The 22,222-nt window shown below is 39.0% G+C and overlaps 1 protein-coding gene across 1 annotated transcript in view; it reads right to left on the bottom strand.

Moving 5' to 3' along the window:
- Positions 1–22,222, bottom strand: part of LOC141540031 (acid-sensing ion channel 2-like) — a 333,134-nt gene that overhangs the window by 74,185 nt on the left and 236,727 nt on the right. The window contains exon 3 of the mRNA XM_074263595.1: positions 5,479–5,606. Coding sequence (XP_074119696.1) covers positions 5,479–5,606 — 128 coding nt within the window. The remainder of the gene's footprint in view (positions 1–5,478; positions 5,607–22,222) is intronic.

Raw genomic sequence — 22,222 nt, 5'->3', positions numbered from 1 at the left:
GTGATAAGGTGCCTGGTTAGAAAGAGATATATATGGCCTAGGGTACAGAGGGAAAGGGGATGGGTTGGAGAATAGAGGATCATGGATTAGCTGGATAGCATGTATATCTTCCCAAATTTTCAATCAATGTAATTAGGTATAATGAAGGATGGGGCACAGAGAATAGAGTCTCTTGAGGTTTATTGGCAACAGTTCATATGCAAAGGGCATTGTTGGATGAAAAAGGTCTAGGATATCCCCAAGGAGAAGACTCCCAGAGTTCCCTAAGAATTACAGACAGACACTCAGACTTTGAAAGCTCCTAAAAGACCATCTAGTCTGATCTTCATGAATAATAATCCTCCAAAAGAACCCTCAACCTCCATTTATAAAGAACATAACCATCTCTTGAAATGGTTCATTTTGGACAATTCTGGAAAAACATTTTTTTTCTTATAAGGAGCCTAACTACCTCTCTGCAACTTCCACTCACAAAGTATGGACATGTCATATACCAATTATTAGAATGTAATCCATTTGAGGGCAAGAACTGTGACATTTTAAATTTCTATATTCCTCGCTGAGACTACAGTGCACAAAACAGGTGCTTATAACTGTTGGACAAATGGAACCAAATAGAATTGTCAACCAGATAGCTCATTGGATAGAGTGCTGGGCCTAGCGTCAGGAAGACTCTGCTTCTTCATGACTTCAAAAGTAGCCCCAGACATTTACTACCTGTGTGATCCTGGGCAAGTCACTTAGCCTTGCTGGCTTGTTTTCTCATCTGTAAAATGAGCTGGAGAAGAAAATGTCAAACCACTCTTTACCAAGAAAACCACAAATGGGGCTGTGAAAAGTTGCACATGACTGGACAAAACGTGCACAATATTTTGTCCCAATTCTGTTCTCTGGAGTTAGAGAAAGTATGAATAATTCCTCCTTTAGATGATAAGCCCTTAAATATTTGTAGATAATTATCATATGCCATTCCTCACCCGACCCTGATCTTGGTTTCTGCTCTCAGAGTAAGCACCAGTAGTTCTTTCAATTGAACTCAAATGACAGGGTTGAGTCCTATTGCAATTGAATTGAATTGAGCTCAACGAACATATATTAAATATAGACTATGTGCTATGTACTCTACTGGGAGTGAAAGAGATAAAAGAATACATGAGGTGCATGCTAGGAATCAGCATAGAATGAATCATGGATTTGGACCTGGGTTCTGTCACATCAAGTTAAGAATCATTTATTAAGCACCTGTTGTGTACCACACACTATACTAAATATTAGGGATGCAAAGAAAGGAAAATAATCCCTGTGGTCAAGAATCTCTCATTGTAATAGTGGTAAACAACTATTACAAACTACACACACAAACACACACACACACACATTCAGGATAAATAGGAGATAATCAAAAGAGAAAAGGTACTAACATTGAGAGAAATCAGGAAAGGCTTCTTATGGAAGGTGGGGTTTTAGCTGAGATTTGAAGGAATAACAGAAGTATGGCTTTCCTATCACATGCTAAGTGTCGGATCATCACTTGGCTTTTTGGGGCCTCAGTTTCCTCACCTGAAAAAGGAAGAATTCGGACTAGATGCCCTTCTAGAGTCTCTCTAATTCTTGAACTATGGTTTCCTTTCTCAGGAAATCTAATTTTGAGTAACAGGGGAGAAGAACTAACATGACTATTCATTGTTCATTTCATGTACGTGTGCTTTGGCAGGGCTAACTGCAACCAGCTTGTATTGACTCATGAGAGCCCAATTGTTTAAATTTTCAGTGAGCACCTACACCTTCAGAATTGGCAAATGTTGCAGAATTTTGACGTGCTGTTTTGTTGATTTCTGGACTTCAGAAAACGATGGAGAAAATATTAATAATGAAGACGAAGCTTCAAAGTGTGTCTTGGGTTTTCAAATAGCTAGTAATTAAATGTTTACTAGCATGCCCCTGTTTTGTAAATGACCTTCACATATAATGAATCCAGCCACCATCCTGGTGAATGTTATAGATGCTACTACAGGCTCCTTTAAGAGCTGGGGGTGTGCAGATGCTTCTAAAGAAATGAGATGATCTTGCATGCAGGGATAATGAGAGGATGTTTGTAAAGAGCTCGGTACATCCTAAAGCCTACATAAATGCCAGCTGCTATCATCAGCACAAAGTTATTGTTTTAGTACTTAATACAGTTATTATTATCTAATAATACTAATTTCTTTTAAGGTCAGCACTTTCACTTGCATCCCGTTAGAGAATTCCCCAGGGAGAAACTCCATCCACTGACACAGTTTCCCTCTCTAACCTGTGTCTTAAAACAAGAGTCCTGGATATTTTTTTTAGTCCTCAATTTCCTTTGGTTTTCAGGAAAATTTCCCATCCTGGAAGAAAGGGATCCAGAGGTTTTTCTGCTACTAGGAGAAACATCAACCTTGCATCCTCTTTCCTTTGAGCTGGAAGCTCCTGGAGGTCAGCACAGAACCTAATGGAGAATGGCTAAAACCACCAGGGCTGGAATGGCTATAATCCATGTTCAGATTAATCCGACAAGTCCTGAGACTCACTGGCCATGTGACCTTGTACTTTAATGTTCCACCTCTCAGGAAAAACTCTCTCATACTACATGTTACAGAATAGTGGCTGACCTTTTGGTGAAGAAGAGTTCCTTACACTGATGAAATCACAGATCTGCATGAATATATGTGTATATATTATCTAAACATATTTATATGTACATGAATATATATATATATATATATATATATATATATATATATATATGCACTTGTACACTCATGTATATGTGGAAGGCAGTGTAGTATAGTAGCTATGGCTTAGGTCTTGAAAACAGGAAGACCAAGTTCAAGCCCTGCCTTTGCCATATACTAACTGTGTGATTCTGAGCAAGTCGCTTCATCTCTCAATATTCTAGGCAATACTTGAATATTATAAGTTGCTAAAAGCATCCCAACCTGTACTGGTGGTGGTGCTTTTTTATACCATTGTACCACTGAAATCACAGGTCTCCTTCCTAACCCTCTCTAGTATAATTTTGGACTTATTTACTCCTCTACTGTTCCCTGTAAACTCATCATTAAGGAACATCTTGCAAGATCCAGTCACACCTCATCATTACCCTCTGCCCTTCTGATTGGAGGACAGTATTATAAATTTCTCCATTAAAGGAGATGGAAGTGGATTAGCATCTCATCAGACATCTCATTTACACCTAGCTGCACTCGTTTTGGATTTCTTTGACTTCTCTGGAAGCAATAATTTCGGATTTCTTTAGCTTTCCCACCATGCTCTGGCACTCCCTTCCCCCCACCCCAGCTTTTCAGATTTCTTTTGTGTGCTATCTCATCTTATTAAATTGTAAGCTCTTTGAGAGCAGGACCTGAATTTCTTGTTCATATTTTTATCTGTAGCATTTAGCACAGTGCTTGGCATATAGGAGGAGCTTAATAAATGTTTATTGACTTTTGATTACTAATGCATATATTATATATTTTTACATTATGTATTTATATTACATATATATAGAAACAGTAAAACTTAAGCAACTTCATTCTAATCATATACTTAAAGATACTTCAGAGCAAACTTTAGGAAACAGAACAAAAGAAACTAAAAAAAAATTCTCCTAGGTGTTTTGGTTTTTTTTTTCCTTTCATTATTCTTGCCCTTCTGTTAAGAGAGAGAATACTGGATCTTTTTAGGAGGCTGCACAATCAAGTCAGAATTTTCTCTTACCCACTTAAAATATGAGTCTGAGGTAGAAGGGAATTCAGACAACTCCTAATATCCATAGAAAGGACTATCTAAGAGATGCAATTAGAACTAGGGCTCTATGAGGAGTAGGATCTAGACTGATTCTCAGTCAGGCCTCTTTTTATCATGATGAATCCCTCTCTAAATATTCAGGTCTGTAGAGTGTTAAAGCCTATTGACTATTTTTACTAACCTGTCCTATCCTATTTTTGATCTCTTAGCTATAAAGATAGAAAAGCAAAGCAATTTTCCTCATATTTATCTTTTTTTTTTGCTTTCTAATCTAATCTAAAATCTTTTCCTTTCTTCTTCCCTTCTTTCCTTTTTTCCTCCTTTCCTCCTTCCCTCCTTTCCTCCTTCCCTTCTTTCCTCCTTCCCTCCTTCCCTTCCTCCCTTCTTCTTTTCCTCCTTCCCTTCCTCCCTTCCTCTTTTCCTCCTTTCCTTTCTCCTTTCCTCCTTCCTTCCTTCCTTCCTTCCTTCCTTCCTTCCTTCCTTCCTTCCTTCCTTCCTTCCTTCCTTCCTTCCTTCCTTCCTTCCTTCCTTCCTCCCTCCCTCTTTTCTTTCTTCCTTCCTGCCTTCCTTTCTTTCTTCCTTTCTTTCTTTCTTTCTTTCTTTCTTTCTTTCTTTCTTTCTTTCTTTCTTTCTTTCTTTCTTTCTTTCTTTCTTTCTTTCTTTCTTTCTTTCTTTCTTTCTTTCTTTCTTTCTTTCTTTCTTTCTTTCTTTCTTCCTTCCTTCCTTCCTTCCTTCCTTCCTTCCTTCCTTCCTTCCTTCCTTCCTTTCTTTCTTTCTTTCTTTCTTTCTTTCTTTCTTTCTTTCTTTCTTTCTTTCTTTCTTTCTTTCTTTCTTTCTTTCTTTCTTTCTTTCTTTCTTTCTTTCTTTTTTTCTTTCTTTCTTTCTTTCTCCCTATAAGGAAGCTTCACATGGCCTCTTCACTAGGAAAGGGCAAAGATATCATGTCTCTTTTTCTTTAATCTAAAGGAGCCATTGTTCCATTTTTCTCTCTAGGAGAATATTCTCCAGTTAGAAAAAGGCATTTATCTACTTTATACTCTCTAGGAAAGTATGACATCTTTCCTTCTTTTACTCAGGCCAAGACCTATCTGGTTAAGTTACATTTTCATATTATAACTGGAGCTGCTTATCAGCTTTGATTAGCCAATTTCTCTTAGCAACATCTTAGCAACTGGCTTTACAAAGGGTTCCAGAAAGCTCAGAATGAGCACATCCCTAACAACAGAAGGAAACATTTTCAAAAGAAAGTAAATAGCTAGTGAATTAAAGAGGAAATAAACTGATTTCATCACACTCTACTTTCAGGAACTGGCAGAATGGACCTGGCCTACTGGGAGGAAAACCGGGTCCACTCAGAGCCACATGTCTAAGATTGGATCTCCATTTTTTCCCTCATGCCCTCTTCCTTTTCTCTCTTCAACTCATAGTCTAACCAAAGAGGGAAAAACAACGGCAACAACAAATAAATATTTCATTTAATTTTGATAAATTAGCTCTATAAGGGATGTTAAAATGCAATACTAGCATTTTACAGATGAAGAAGCTACATATGGCTCAGAGAGATTACATGCTTTGATCAAAGACATCCAGCCTGTTAGTGACAGGCTAGGTTCTCTGACTCCAAGTCTGGTTCCTTTCCCTCTATATGAGAAAACGCCAGTATGTCCAGAATCACTGACCAGATGCACTAGTGAACTCCCGACTTACCCTCTGTTCCTGTGTGGCCACAAAAGTCTGGAATCCGGGTGCCACGCCAAAGCCTAGCTCCTGTACAAAGGGTGGCTCAGACTGACTGTGAATCTGAACTTTCACTCCGGCTTCAAAAGTCGTTTCATCTGAAAGAAGAAATAGGAAAGGCAGAGTAATTTGATTAGCAGCAACTGACTTCATAAAATTTCTGGGGTCAAAAAAATCTAAAGGGATCTCCCTCCCCATATACAAGAAGTTCATTCATCCAGTCTACTCTTGTGCCTCAGTTTCCAAATTTTACACTATGGAAATAACTTTGCAGTCTATGAGTCACTCCTTGATTTCTATTTAGGGCTCCCTGGATACAGTTCTTTATTGCCTTTAGAAAAATTAATTGCAAAGTTCCTTTAATGACTAGGAACTTCTCCTACAAATGTGTTTTTTTTTTTTTTTTAAATCCAGACATTCTACAGATGTTTTTATGTAGGCGCAAAAATGCATAAATCTCTGAAAAATTAAAAATGAATATTATACAGAGGACAACAAGCAGTATGTGGGAGGTGAGAAGCTACAACATATGATTAATAAGAAACTCCAAAGAAGAAAAGGAGTAAAAGCTGGAATTGAGGAAATGAATGATAGGAAAAGAATGAATAAAAAAAGATAAGATGAGTTGGTCATATGGCAAGGATGGGAGGCATGGACATGGCTAGTCTGGGAGGAAAAAATAAATGATTAAGTGCTTACTCTAGACACAGAGAAAGGCAAAGGACAACTCTTGTTTTCCAGGAACTCACAGTTTAATGGGGAAGTCAGTAGGTAAACAACTAAATACAAACAACCCACAGACAGAAAAAATTGGGAACAATCAGCAGAGGAAAAAACAGAAATTAAGGAAGATCAGGAGAGGCTTCCTGTAAATGGTGAGATTTTAGGCGGGTGTTGAAGGGACAGAAGAAGAGCATTACAGATATGGGGTAACAGAAAAAAGCATTCAGATTAGAGAGATGGTTCATGTTTAAGGAACAGGAAGAAGGCCAGTGTCACTGGATCTCAGCATAGTTGTGTATATGTGGTGGGTCTTGTAATGTCTAAAAAATACTGGAAAGACACAGGGAAAAATTTTGAAAGGTTTTGAACTGCAAACAGAGGATTTCACATTGACTCATCTTTTATAACTGACTCACCATGGTTCACACAGTTAATTATTTTCAAAGCAAGAATAATAAAAAGTTATATTAATTATAGCAACACACTAATTCTGGATCTCACCTTGGTATGGTGCTTTATAATTTACAAAAATGCTTTTTTTTCTTTGTTATCTCACTTGATCTTTATGATGACCTTGGGAGGAAGGGAAAAGTATTACACCCATTTTAAATATTGGGAAGGTGAAACCAAGAGAAAACTAAGAGATCTAGAAAATGCTTAATGGTCTGCCTTGCCACCCACTCACCCACTCTCTAAGGAAGCATGATGGAAGGATAATAGAATCTTAAGGGGAAATAGGGTGTGAGACAGGTAGGTGTGGGTGGTCTATTAATGGCTGAGCTTTTGTTTTACTATTCCTCCCCTCCCTCAAGGAGCAATGGCCTCTAGAAGGAAGTATAGGAGAACATCAGCTGCGTTATTGTGCAAGCCTGGGCGAAAGCTAATATCTATAGAAATTTGAGGTAGTCAGGCAGCTCAGAAGATAGTTATCTCTCATTAAAGTAATTGCAGTTTAAAATCACTCTGAATAAAGAAACCTGATTCAAGGAATATTTGAAAAGAAAAGTATAAAGGGATGAAAAGAAAGGAATAGAGGAGGATAGGTGGGATGGGAGGGAAGATGGGAATAAGACAAGAGGGGAGGGAGAACAGGAGGGGATAATAATTAAGAAAGGCCCCTTGACAGACATTAATTGTTGGAGCATGGTGTAATTGGGACCAAGAAAGCCAAGAGCAAGCATGAGTGCAACACAACATTGAAAGTCAGTCACTAAAAACATTCTGGAAGTAGGGAATCCTTGGAAAGAGGCAGGGAATCCTTGGAAGACAGCATTTAAGATAGAGAGACAGGAGGGCAGCCAAAGTGAGCAGTTCAGAGGCAGGATAGTCCAGAGAAAAGGAAGGCATTCAAGGGCCAAGAAAAACACTTAAGACCAAGGTCTTAAGGAGCTAGAAGTTAGGAAAAAGGTGAAGGTTGGAAAATAGTCAGGACCTTGGACAGAAAGCCCAGGTAGTAGACCAGGAATGTCAAGAAGTCATGATACTCAGACATTCATTTGCCCCAGAGAAAATGCTTCTTTTTGGGTCAGGGATTCAACTAAATTCAATGTTTTTATTAAACGCTGTCTAAGATAGAGAAATGTGCTAGGTACTAAGGGAGCGATGCAACTTACATAACTTTCCATAAACTAAAAGTTTATGACACTCGAACAGAAAATAATTACAATAAGAAAGGACAGAAATTGCACAGTGGGAAGCAGCTTAGTTTTTGGCTTCAAAATTCAAATTCCCCCTTTTCCACTTGCTACCTCTAAGTGAGCAATTTTTCTTTCCTTCTCTGGATCACAGTTTCTTCATCTATAAAATGAGGGATTTGGAGCAGACCTACTTTAAAAGCAGTGATGTCAGACTCAAACAGAAATAAATTTCTGCAGGTGAGATGTTGATTTAGAAAACCCACAAATTAACATCACTTATGCTGCATTTTTTGGGGGTTTTTTTTTTTTTTGGTTAAACATTTCCCAATTACATTTTAATCCGGTTTGGGCACATTACGGGGTTTGCAGTGCTCATTTCTCAGTTTGACATCTGTAATTTCTAAGGTCACTTCCATCTAGAGATCAATAATCCAAAAGATGGATTGGAAGAAAGAAGAGAAGGCAAGGAGACCTCTTAGAAGCTGTTACAATAATCCAATTGGGCGTTAATGGGGATTTGTTTTAGGGATGGTGGTAAAAAAAATAAGTAGCAGAAGGGAGTGGTAATTTAAAAATTCAATAGGGCTTAGCTACCAAGGATAAATGCCCCATAAAAAATAGAGGCCTACATTTTAAATACCAACTTTGTACAGTGTTGTGATATATGGGGAAGACATAGAATATTATAGTCTCTGAAGAATTAATATTATTATCACACAGAGGGCAATGGAAAGATACATGGAAGATGATGTGGGTAAATAGACTACAACATATTATCCTTGTGACTCGAGCCAAGACTCTATCCACTCTGTCATCTAATTGCCCCATTAAAAAAAAAAATCCTGTGCTTCCTGCCCTCAAGGAGCTCACATTCTGTTGCTTTTCTTTTTGTTTTGTTTTGATTTTTTTTCGAGGCAATTGGGGTTAAGTGACTTGCCTAGAGTCATAGAGCTAGGAAGTTGTGTCCAAGGCTGAATTTGAATTTAGGTCTTTCTGACTCCAGGATCACAATATATATATATATCTATATATATATCTATATAGATATATATATAGATATCTATATAGATATCTATATATATCTATATAGATATATATATAGATATCTATATAGATATCTATATAGATATCTATATATATGTCAATTATTAAACATTTTATGGTTTACAAAAACTTTTTCCCCAAGTATTCCCTAAGTTGATCTTATCAATACCTTCTGAGATTGGGGCTATTATTATCCCATTTTATAGATGAGAAGACTGAGGCTTAGAGAAATGACATGACTTGCCCAGGTTGTACAGCTAGTAAGTGTCTGAGGGCAAGATTCAAATGTAGGTGTACTTGACTTTTAAGTCTGACAGTGTCCTTATACTAAGTATAGCTGCAAAAGATCATTATGGGGAATGATGTTAGGTTAGGTTAGGAATGCTAGCTGGACAGTGAGATTTCTCCACTGTATGCTTGTGATATCAGAAGAAATTAAAGAAGGATGGTGAAATTGGGATATCAATTGCTTTTTAGAAGGAGTTGCAGAGAAATGAGAAACTTCAGGTACTGACAACTGTTTTTTTTTGTTTGTTTTTGTTTTTGTTTTGTTTTGTTTTGTTTTTTGAGGCAAGCAGAGGTAAGTGACTTTCATAGGGCCACACAGCTAGTAAGTGTGAGAAGCCAGATTTGAACTCTAGGGCCAATACTCCATCCACTGTGCCATCTAACTGGTCCTGCAGACAACTTTTAAAAAGCAATTTAGAGTGAAAAGCAATGGGAAATATGGCAGTAATTTCATAGAAGTATGAAATCCAGGAAATCAGATTAAAATATAATTGGGAAATATTTAACAAAAATTTTAAAAACTAACATCTGCAAGGAGTATTTTATTGCATTGTGTTATATTGTTTCGTACAAAGCTAATATGAATACGTGCTTTTCTAAGTCAGTATGTGGCCACTAGGAATACTAGGTCATTCAGTGGCCCCCCCCCTTTTTATTTGACCTTGATACGAATGATGTAGATGATTTGAGACAGAATGGAAAATGGAAGGTTTTTGTTTTTTAATTAAGATTGAGAAGAGTTGAGCATGTTTATAGGCAGCCCTATGGTGAGGGAGTGGTAACTAATGCATGATGGATGGAGGCAGATTCCTGGAGCAAGATCCTGGGAGAGATGTCAAGGAAGATGATGAAAAGCGCAGGGAGAAAGATTTGCCTTCATGAACAGTAGGGACACTTCTCCCTCTGAGATCAGAGGAAATGATGGGAGAATGGGCAAGGAAGATGGGAAGTTGCAAGACTGGGAGGTGGGAAGTTAAGGTAGCTTCTCCTGGATGGACCTAATTTTTTTCAATAAAGTTAAAAATTAAGTGTGCATGCATGTGCTCATCCTTAGGGGCAGGGAACTGGGGAACTGGAGTTGAAGTTGAAATTGGGAGTTTAAGAAATGGAAAAATATTACTAATTGTCTCTCGTACCTCCAGATTTCACATAGCAGTCAATCTGATGTTCTTTTCTTGAAATGATCCCCAAATCTTAAATATCTGATGAGTTTGGCAATTTTTAAAATTTTAAACTTAAATACAAAATTAAAAAAAATAGTGTGAATACAGCAGAATGTAAGAATAAGCAGAATGATTCAATATAAAACAATAAATTTCATTTTCAAGAAAATCTATATAATAAATACTACCCATTGTTTTCAAAGTGGCCCAGCTTTGCTTCTCTGTTGGTTTTCTTTTGTTCCCTACTATGTACTTTTTATTTTATTTTCCCCTTCTCTGACCCTACACATAGACACACACATACACACATGCACATTAAAACACAGAAGTGATAATGTTGCCACCCTTCCCATCAGATGAAAAACTTCAATGGCTCCCTATTCCCTTCTGAGATAAAACACAAATCCCTCAGCCTGACTTTTGACAGTCTGATTTCCAAGTACTCCTCCTATCTTATTTCCTCCAACCAAAGCAGACTGTTCACAATATTCCATCTCTCATCTCGATTTCTTTGCACAGACTGTCTCCCCATGCTTGGAATGCCCTCTCTCCTCACTTTGTGTCTACTTTATATTTACTTGTGTTCAGGTTCCCCTCCTCCCCCCACATAAGGTAGGCAGCTGGATGACACAGGAAGACTTGAGTTCAAATCTGACTCAGATACTAGCTAAGTAATGCTGGGTAAGTCACTTCACCCTATTTGCCTCAGCTTCCTCATCTGTCAAATAAGCTGGAGAGGGAAATGGCAACCCACTCTCTATCTCTGCCCAGAAGACTTTAAATGGGATCACAAAGGATCAGACACGAAATAACTAAATAACAACACAATGTAAGGTCCTTGAGATCAAGGACTGTTTCCTTTTCTCTTTCCATTTTCATAAATGGAAAGTGCCTCATACATGGTAGTTTCTCATTATACATTAATGACAATCACAGCTTCTTCTTTCTGCTTGCCATTCCTCATATAGGTCATCTCCCATCTCTCATCTCCGTGCTTTTATACCAGTTCTGCCTCCAGGTGTCAAATAAACTCCTCTCTCTATCCCCAGCCTCCTTCAAAATCTCAGCTCCAGTGAAGTGTTCTACAAGAGAGCCATCCTGATGCTCTCAGCTCCTAGTGCTTCCTCCCACCTCCAAATTACTTTTCTATTTAGTCTGCATGCATTTGGTTAAGAGCAGCAACATGATATTGCAGATATAGAATTATCCTCAGAAGCAGGAACACCTGGATGCAGCTCTCACACAGAACTAGTCATTTGATCTTAAGCAAGTCAGCAGTAATCACAGCTCATCTTTATATGGCACTTTGAGGAAGGCAGAGCACTTTATATTTTCTCATTTGATACAATAATCTGGAAGGTAGGTGCTGTTATCATCCCCATTTTATAGATGAGGAAAACAGAGGTTGTGAGTTGTCTAGTGTCATACAACTACTAATTATCTGAGGTTGGATTTGAACTGAGATTTCCTTGACTCCAGTTTGGGCACTTTAGCCACTGTGCTACCCACTTCCTGATGACTGAACCTCCTCTCTACATGACATATCTAGAAGCTACAGGGAAGGGAATGTCTGCGTTTGGGAGAGGGAGTCGCCTCACTTGAAATCACAAGTCCAGTTCCTATTTATTATATATACTTATGTGTATACCCCAGTAGGGCGCTCCTTTAGGGAATGGAATATTTTATTTTTTTTCCTTGTATCTCTAGTGTCTAGATCAATGCTTTACATATAGCATATATTTAATAAATTCTTTATTCCTCTTTCCCTTCCTTCCTTCCTTCCTTCCTTCCTTCCTTCCTTCCTTCCTTCCTTCCTTCCTTCCTTCCTTCCATCCTTCCTTCCTTCTTTTCTTTCTTCCTTCCTTCTTTTCTTTCTTCCTTCCTCTTCTTCCTGCTTTCTGCCCTCCTTTCCTTTCTTCATCTTTTCCTGCCTTCCTTCATCTCTCCCTTTCATTCCTTCCTATATCCCTCCTTCCCTTCCTTTCTTGCTTCTCTATCAATGAGTGTTTGGTGAATGATTGCTTTGTTGGATTGACTCAAGTTATATTTTCCCTTACCATGAAAAAGTTTATGGAAGAAGAAAATCAGCTCACATGTTTTCATAGAAGGGGCTTGCATTAGCTAGACTCAAATTATTAGATAGGAAACTTTCTATTTTAGTAAGACTCTAAGGTCTAGAACATTGGCACCATTGGGACCATTTACATTGGAAAGGATAGGGGAAAGGAAAAAGTGTATGAGCTAATGGTACATACATTTGCACTAGAGGAGAGAAAAGGTGATTTTCCCAAGCTGGATTTAAGGCATCCTGTAGGATAACAATCATAATAACTGACATTTATATAGCACTTTAAAGTCTTCAGAACTTATTCCATCTTATTTTATTTGAACTTTACAATAACTCTGTGGGGAAGGGGTGACAAGTTTCCTGTGTCTGTCCCTTGAGAGACAATGATAGTCACTGATTTCTAGATATATTGACTCATCAAAGGAATAGGCATATTGAAAAAATATTAGCCTTTATATCAGAAAGAAGCCTGAGATCATTAAAAAGTACTGAGCAATTTCCTATGCTCCAGAAAAAGTGAATCATCCCCATTTTGCTGGGGGAACAAATGGAGACCCAGAGAAGCAAAATGATCCATCCCGAGTCATACAAGCAGAAGGTTCGAAACCAGATCTTCTTGACCTCAAGTCCAATATCCACTGGACAAACCCTCTGAAGGAAGGGACAATTTCACTTTTTTGTCTTTGCTCCCTCAGTACCTGACACAGCCCCCTTGGAAAATAGAACATTTTTCATATAGTGATTTACTTGATCCGCATAAAAACCCTTGGAGGCAAATATTATTATTATACCCATTTTAACAGATGAAGAAAATAAGGCTGAGAAATTGACTTGCCCAGATTCACACAGCTAAGAAGTGACTGAGGTGGAACTTTGGGCTTCTTGACTTTGGGTTCAGCCTTCTACCCACAGCAGAAGCTCCTTGAGGGTTAAGGGGTCATTTCACTCTTTTTTGGTCTCTATAGCCCCAGCTCTTGGCAAGTGCAAGCCATACATTAGCTGCATTGTTTGGATCCTTAAAAATATAGAGACATGTTGTAAAGGAGATCCATGGGCTGTTGTCATGCATGTGGCTGCCCAGTAGTTTTCAGCCTGAAGCTAATTTATTTCTTTAAAATCATACTGTGACTGACTTCCCAACTCAAAGCCTCCTCCTTCCATCCCTGTCGCTGCAAGTGGCAATTCCCAAGGCCTCCTGTTCGCAGATTACTGAAGCAGGGCTTATTGTACGGAACCCTCTCTTTCACAAGACCCAGGATGATTCAGACATTTTTAGCAGCAGCAAAAACATCTCGAACTCATCTGTTGGTATTGGGCCAATGGTCTTCAAGCCTCAGATTCTCCCTTGTTCTGCTGCTCTTAAGATAATTAATCTCCTATCTCCAAAAATAGCTTGTATTTCCAACCTAATTGAGATGCCTTCAGCTGGTCCCTACTGATCCTGTTCCTGTTTATTAGTGGCCACCTCCTAGGCCATCTTGACATTCTCTGGAAGTTGAAGAAAAGTGAATTTCCACTAGAAAACTTGCTAACAATAAAGGTTGCTCGAGCATAGAATGGAATGATAGGGCGTTCCAATCAAGAGGGTCTACAAGTGGGGTCTGGATGACTATTTGTTATAGACTTTTCTCATGGTGACTTTTAAGGTCTCATCCAGCTGGGTGGAGCAGTGGTTATAGCACTGGGCTTGGAGTCAGGAAGATCTGAATTCAAATCTGCCTCAGACACTTATGATATGGTAATCTTGGATAATTCACTTCACCTCTGTCTGCCTCAGTTTCCTCAACTGTAAAATGGGACTAATAAGGGCACCTCCCTTACAGGATTGTTATGAGGATCGAATGGTATCATATTTGTAAAGCTCCCGGCAGACAGAAAGTGCTTAATAAATGCTTGTTGCTTTTCCTCTCTCTCCCAGCTTATTATCAATTGATTATCAGTCAACAAGCATTTGTTAAGTACTCCCAGGGAAAAAAGGTAGCATGATGAATGGAGAGAGAACTGACTTCAGAGACAGGAAATCATGGGTTCAAGTTCAACATACTGTCTGCTTGATCTTGAGCAAGTCACTCAACCTCAACTAGTTGCAGCCCTCTAAGATGAGGTTTCTTTATCAGAAATTCCTAAAAATAGTGAAATCTCAAGTCTAATTTCTCTGCCATTTCCTGTGTGTTAGACCTCACTTCTACAAATACAAAAGCAAGATAATCTCTTCCCACAAAGAGCTGGCATTCTACTATGGGCATCCATATTCACAGATAAATGATGTAAACTATATACCAATAACCTACATAATGACTAAAGGGGAAGGCTTACTAGCGGCAATCTCATTCACAGTTCATGCTTAGTATGAGTAGTCAAACCAATATCCTTTTTGAAGACATAAATTTAAGATTTTATGGCTATGGGGCAGTAGATGGTATAATGTTTAGGCACGGACCCTGGAATCAGGAGGACCTGAGTTCAAATCTAGCTTCAGACACTTATTACCTGCGTGACCATGTGAAAGTCACTGAGTCATGATTGCCTTCTTAAAAAACAAAAGTTGGTATGATTAACTATAACAGAAAGCTCTGACTCTAGTGTTCTGGATTCAAATCCTCTGAGTATCTTTTTGACCTCAGGCAACCCAATTAATCCTCCTCAGTCTTAATTTATTCTTCTGTAAAAAGAGAAAGTCTCTGAGAACCATTCTCATTTTAGTTCCATAATTCCATAAATCATAAATTTGTAGAGCTAAAAGGAACCTTAGAGATTATTTGTTTCATTTTAAAAAAGAGAAAATGGGCTCTGGTGATTAAAGCTCTCCACTTAGAGTCAGGGTACCTGAGTTCCAGTCCCCAATCTTGAAGCACTTTAAGAACCTCATGACCTGGGAAAAATGATTTCTTCTTCTCTGTGCCTTAGTATTTTAACTTTTAAAATGGGTGGAACAAAGAGATCTCAAAGATCCCTTCCATAAATAATATTTTAGTATTCTATGATTCCTAAGGATTTCTCTGGAATTACAAAGACAAGAAAGAGTTCGCTAGCTGGTTGAATGGATACAATTCTATAGCTAGAGTTGTGAAGACCTGAGTTCAAATCTGCCCTCAGATTTTTATTAGCTGTATGATTTGGGGCAAATTACTTGACTGCTTTTTTTTTTTTTTTCTCCTGCTTCCCATCTGTAAAATAGCCATGGTAATAGCACCTACTTTTCAGGCTTGTTGTGAGGAAAAAATAAGGTAGTTAGGAAGAGTTTTACAAACCTAAATATGCCATATAATGGCTTGCTATTGTTATTATTGTGTTTTTCTTATTATTATCATTAGTAGAAGTAGTAGTAATAGTGGAAGAAGCAGAAGTAGAAGTAGGAGGAGAAGGAGAAGAAAAAGGAAGAGGAGAAAGAAGAGTAGGAGAAAAAGAAGGAGGAAGAGGAGGAAAAGAAGAAAGAAAAGGAGAAGAGAAGGAAGAAGAAGTAAAAGAAGGAGGAGAAAGGAAGGAGAAAAGAAAGGAAAGGAAGAGGAGGTTGCTCCTCTTTCCTAGTTTAGGGCTCTTTTCACTATACCATTGTTTTTAAAGAGTAAGTATATTCTGATTTGTAACACCCTTGAAATGCTAAGTGGGTTTGGGTCAGACATTTCAAATAGAAGATTGAACAGAAGTCTCATATCTGCAGATGCCTAATTTATGTTCTTTTTACACTCTGGCCAGTTAAACATTTTGTGGCCCATAACAGCTCTACGTATTATTGTGATAAAATGTGCATCTCTATAAATATTTGGGATGAAATTAATGGATTTACCACCATATGTAAGGAACATATGTTTTACTTAGAGTGGAGGGATTACATAGAGGAATAAGCTTTTTTTAGTTTCCACTATGTGGCAGCCATTGTGTTAAGAACTTTACAAATTATTATGTCATTAGCTTCTCACATCAATCCTGGAAGGTAGGTACTGTTATGATGTCCATTTTAGAATTGAGGAAACTGAGGCAGATAGAGTTGAAGTGATTTGCCCAAAGTCACACAGCTAATAAGTTTCTGAGGCCAGATTTGAACTCAGGTTTTTCTGATTCCAATCCAATGGAGCACTCTATCCATTGAGCCACCTGAGTGTTTCTAGGGTCTCTAGATAGAAATGGTGCATGGAGTAACAAAGACAGAAAAATACTAGGTTGGCTATGTGTGGCAATGATTATAAGCCTACCAGTGGGATGAACCTGGAAAACAGAAGATAGAGCCAGTGTTGGGAAAGCGTGGAGCCAGACCCATCTTTCTGTGTAGGAAACTGTGAAGAGATGGGATAAAAGATGCTAGTGGTTCAGCTTCAGATCTAAGTAAAAATGGCAGACATGGTCTAGCTCCATGACCATGGCTCAGAGAAATCTAACTTAGACTCGGGAAGCATTAGGACTGCCCAGTTATTCACCGAACAGATAATTATTTAGCATTACCATGATCTATGTCTCTTGTATTATCTCCTAAATGAGATCGATTACCACTTAAAAGAGTTTTGACCTGACTGTCCATAGAAAACACTAAGTGGATAAAAGATTCCTACAATCCAGACTTTGATATGTAGTTGGTTAAACAACTCATAGAGTTGGTCCATTGATCCACATATTTTAGAAAGGCTTTGTAAATGGACAATGGAATGGGGCTAGAATTGAAAAACAAGAGTAGAATGGCATGGAATTAATGAATGAATGACAAAATTCTTATTAAAGGGCTTCCTATGTGCTAACTGTAAGGGATACAAATTCAAGCCTCTAAAGCTTACCTTCAAGGAGGAGAAGACAATACTTATAGGAAAATCAATCAGTTAATCAATAAACATTTATTACGTGCTTTCTATGCCAGGGGCTCTGCTAATATATGGAAGGGGAAATATCTTGGGCAGGTGAGTCAGAGGAATGGTGATTGGAGTCAAAGGGCAATTGATCTATATGTCCTTTTGAGGAATGGCTGTGTTGGTTTGATTACTGTCCTCATAACTAGATTTGGAAAGGGGTGAGGAATGAGTCAGCATTACAGAGAGATGACTGGGAAGTAGCGTATTGAACGTGGGTACAGCCAATGTAAGATAAATTCTCATCAGTTAGAAGCCTAGGGTCCCAGAAGCCCCCGGGAACTGAATTACATTTGAGAAATTGTAGGTGGCTTTTAATAATCCTGAGAGGGAAGCCAGGAAGATCTGCATTCAAATTTTGCTTCTTCATACTGGGTGTGTGTCCCTGGCCAAGACCTGAACCTTCTCAGTGCTCTAAGCATTTTTCTAAGACCAAGTTTCAGAGCAGATAAATGCCAATCGACATTAGTAGAAGAGATTCTTTATACCAGTGAAATTCCAGATCCAGTCCTATCCTTTTAATAATTCCCAATTTTTTCTTGAAACAAAGCCTCAATTTTTTTACATTGATATTACTTTGGTGATCCTCCATGTCTCTGAGTAATTGAATACCTGTAGAAAATGTCTTGGGTTTTCTCTAAGGGCTTTATTATTAGACAACTATATTTCACTTGGTATAAATCTCCTACAGGGAAAAAAAAGCTAATATATTAATAAAGATAAATTGGATAGGGGTTTAGAAGGAAAAATTATAAAATGTGTAGTTTTGTGAAGAAAAAAAACAAACAACTCTTTCAGGAGTTAAATAACAAGAGTTCAAATCTTGCTTCTAAGATGATCTTGGGTGAGTTAATTAACTTCCAAAATGAGTCTCAGTTTCCTGATTTGTAAAATGTAGACCAGATGACCTCTTCCATCCTTTTCAATCCTGAAGTTATGAGTCTATTATCAGTACTAAGTACAATATGCTGATCAAGGTTGGATAAATGTTCATTGAATGAATGACAGAATGATTTGTTTGTTGAACTGTGAGAAGTATGAGAAGTTAGGCTTCCAAAGATAATGTCAAAATAGGGTGAAAGGAGGGGTGAAATATCTTGTTAAGAAATCTCTAACCATGCATTGGGCAGCAGCAGCTCACCCTGGGCTTATTCCCCAATCCTGTTGGGTTCCAAGGGGTCCTTTTGACAACAGAATGAATCACATGATGATTGACCATAGAGTTTCCTTAAAGAGACAGCTCTTTTCCTCAAAAAACAGTTGCTAGTGGAAAATAGTTGGTATAATGGATAGAGCACCAGCCCTGAAGTCAGGAGGATCTAAGTTCAAATCTGGCCTCCGACACTTAATACTGTGTGACCCTGGGCAAGTCACTTAACCCTAATTGCCTCAGAGGGGGAAAAGTTTGCCATTTATTTGAAGCTTTGACACCTTGCTCGTATCCCTTCCCCAGTCGAAGGGCACAGACAAATTTGGCACCAGTGCTGAATGGAGAACAATTATGAAATGAAGGCAAAACATTATGAGAAATCACACATTAGGTCAAATAGAAATTTGGTTTACACATATTTAAAGGACTTGGACACAGTGTTAAGGGAGCCCCACCCACAGTGTTCCCATTGTAAATAGATAAAAGGCTCTGGAACTGAGCCAGAGGGAGACAAGCAGATACATCAGGAATGCATAATAAAATGGGAAAGCACAGTGTAATAAAAGGAGACTAAATCTTTAATCTTTTCAAATTATGGGAAATACACTGAGGAAATAAATATGAGGAGAAGTACAAAGCTTGCCTTCTTCCTGAAGCCACAGGAATTTTCTAGGCTAAGGGGGATGGGACTGAAACCCTACATCTTTTTCTTATTAGATAAAATCTTTCCCCTCTATTAGTGGCTTTGGAGGGAGTTTGGGGGTGCAGTTCCCAGGATGCCCGAGAAGTCATAACACCCTAGGGCCTAAGGGAATTGGGGAGCTTTCGAAGTTTCCCTGCCAGCGAGAATCCCCCCCTAACACACATGGATCTCCAGCCTATGGTCAGACACTAGTTTGTAAAGAAGCCCATCACATTACTGCACAGAGCTGAAGGAGAAAAAAGGGCCTCCTTTTAATGGCTTGAAGTATGAGTTTCTGCAACTTTGATTTACTGTTCCTAGGTCTGCCAGGTAAGAAAAGTCTTGCAATTCCTCTGCTCAGTAAATTCCAATGGCTACTCATTGCCTCTAAGAAAACAAACAGATTTCTTTTTGGCACTTAAAAACCTGCACAGCCCAGCTCCGAGGTAGGACTTAACTTCTGTCTTCACTCTGTCTCCCTTTGCCTCCATCTCTCTGTTTCTGTCTGTCTCTCTATGCCCCTGTCTCTGTCTCTGTCTTTCTCTTTGTGTCTTTCTGTCTCTATCTCTCCCAGTCTTTGTCTTTTTCTGTCTGTCTCTGTCTCTCTGTCTTTTTCTGTTTGTCTGTCTCTGTCCTTGTCTTTCTTTCTGTCTTTCTGTTTCTGTCTCTTTGTCTCTGTCTGTTTCTGTGTCTTTGTCTAACTCTGTGTGTCTCTGACTGTCTGTGTCTGTCTTTGTTTCTATCTCTCACTCTGCCTGACTGTCAGTCTCTCTGTGTTTGGCTCTGTCTCTGTCTGTCTCTCTCTCTGTGTGTCTCTCTCTGTCTCTCTCTCTGTGTGTCTCTCTCTGTCTCTCTCTCTGTCTCTCTGTCTCTGTCTCTCTCTCTCTCTGTGTGTCTCTCTCTCTCTGTCTCTCTCTCTGTCTCTGTCTCTCTCTCTCTGTCTCTCTGTCTCTGTCTCTCTGTCTCTCTGTCTCTGTCTCTGTCTCTCTCTCTCTCTGTCTCTCTGTCTCTGTCTCTGTCTCTGTCTCTCTCTCTCTCTCTGTCTCTCTCTGTGTCTCTCTCTCTCTGTCTCTCTCTCTGTCTCTGTCTCTCTCTCTGTCTCTCTGTCTCTGTCTCTCTCTGTCTCTCTCTCTCTTTATCTCTCTGTTGAATGTCTTGATTTGACTCTCACAGAGACAGTACTATAAGAGAAGAACCTCAGGCCCACTCTCTCTGAGACTGACATGCTACATGTAAATATAGATGTACTTTCTTTGCCTCTCTCTCTTTTTAAAATTTTAGACAAAGGCAGTTAATCTGGAGGCCACAGGATACCAAGCTATCTGGGCAACTGGACTTCTTGGAGTTGAGTCCATGTCTGATTTTGCAGTCAGAGACAGGGGGAGCTGAGACTTAGCTTAGTATTGGTCCCGCCAGGTTCTTACCCTGCCAAATGAATCTTGTCTCAGTTCCCCTCAGTCTGGCTCCTGATGGTCACTCCTTGGACCTTGGGGCCTTAATGCTGTCTGTGCTGGCTGTAAAAGTTGGCAATTTGAGAGGAGAGTGTGCCCCTGAAGGATGGGGAAAATGTTTATACTTTTGTTCTCCTTATATATTCTAAGTAAATATCCCTTTGTAAAAATGAATGGATGGGAGAGCTAGATGGTACAGTGGCCCCAAAGTCAGGAGGATGTGAGTTCAAATGGGGTCTCAAACATATTTGTGTGACCCTGGGTGAGTCACTTAACCCCATTTCCTCCCCCAAATCCTAATTGCTATTAATTGCTTAACTGTAACTGGGTTATGAGTTACTGCTGGCTACCCTTAAGGAAGCAGGAGAAGGAACAGGAAGGGGAATCTTTCTGAATCCAGGCCAGGCACATTATCCACATATCATCACCTTGTTGCCCAATCTGTATTGATAGAAGGAGCCAGATTAAGGACAAAGTCACAAGTGAGAAAGGTTTACAAATCTTGTAGGTGCTGAAAATACAATTATCACCATTTTATAGGTGAAACTGAAGCTCAGTTAAATGACTTGACCAAGATCCCCCAGCTAAGAAGTGTTGGAGCCAAGATTTGAATAGAAACTCTCCAAAGTGGACAAGGTTCCTTCTGATCCGGATTTGTGTGTCTGCTGTCCAAGGATCAGCATAGATAATTCAGAATACCTCTTCTTGCCATTGATTGAACATCACCACTCTGGGGTTTTGGAAATTTCTCATATGTAACACTCTTAGATCCTTCACCAAGACTGGCTTCTGGTTGGTTGATAACTTAGATTGTAGCTTCTGCTTCTCTGGGGAGAAAAGTCAGGGACACCCCGCAAAGATCACCCAGTCCAAGGGCGACCATCTGTCCAGAACCTTGGCTCAAAGATGGGAAATCCCACATTTGCCACAATGATGCTGGAGACATGTTCTCTAGGGTCTGAGGACCTACTGTGGAGAGAACGAGCTAGTACAAAACTCTCCTGAAGCCTGAGACTCAGAGTCTTGCTACGTGGGTTCCACGTAGCCGATTCGGTGTTTCTGAAGAGCCTTACAACCCTATTTAATCCACAAATGGCTGAGCAGGATAAATGTGCAGAAAACTGTCACTTAACACTGGTGATAAAAGATCTCACTGCAAAATGATTATTGCCAAATTGCTCGGTACATGGTGATGTCATGGCTCGAGATTTAAACTACTCAGTAAGAAAGTGATCGGCAAACACAATCCGTATTATTTATCTGTTTGGCTTTCTATTCCCAAAGCTAATTACTGGTTAGTTTAATAAAGGTTAATTCTTACGACTGGAGCTTTGAGTATATGACAGCATGTTAGCAAAATCTGGTTCCCAGGTGTCAGATGCAAAAGCTGTGAATTACCAACATAGTCTCATTAATTGTAACGGGGACTGGAACCCTTACTTGAATATATTGCAACTATGCTGAACAAAGTAAGGTTGTGCAGAAAGGAGAGCCAATAAATTTGCTAACTGTTATTCTCTTACCACACACACCGTCTATAATTTATTCTTTGGCAATAACGAGGACAGAAGCAGGAAGACCAGGGAGGCCCTTGAGAATACCTTGAAATAGGTAGTTTGTCTTTTTGACCTTGCTCTTCCCCCTTCAGTCTTCCTCTCTCCTAGCCCGATGTC

This window comes from Sminthopsis crassicaudata, chromosome 4 (genome assembly GCF_048593235.1).
Source record: "Sminthopsis crassicaudata isolate SCR6 chromosome 4, ASM4859323v1, whole genome shotgun sequence".
Lineage (NCBI taxonomy): Eukaryota > Metazoa > Chordata > Mammalia > Dasyuromorphia > Dasyuridae > Sminthopsis > Sminthopsis crassicaudata.
The sequence above is the reverse complement of the archived record's forward strand: the minus strand, read 5'-3'. Positions and strand labels throughout refer to the sequence as shown.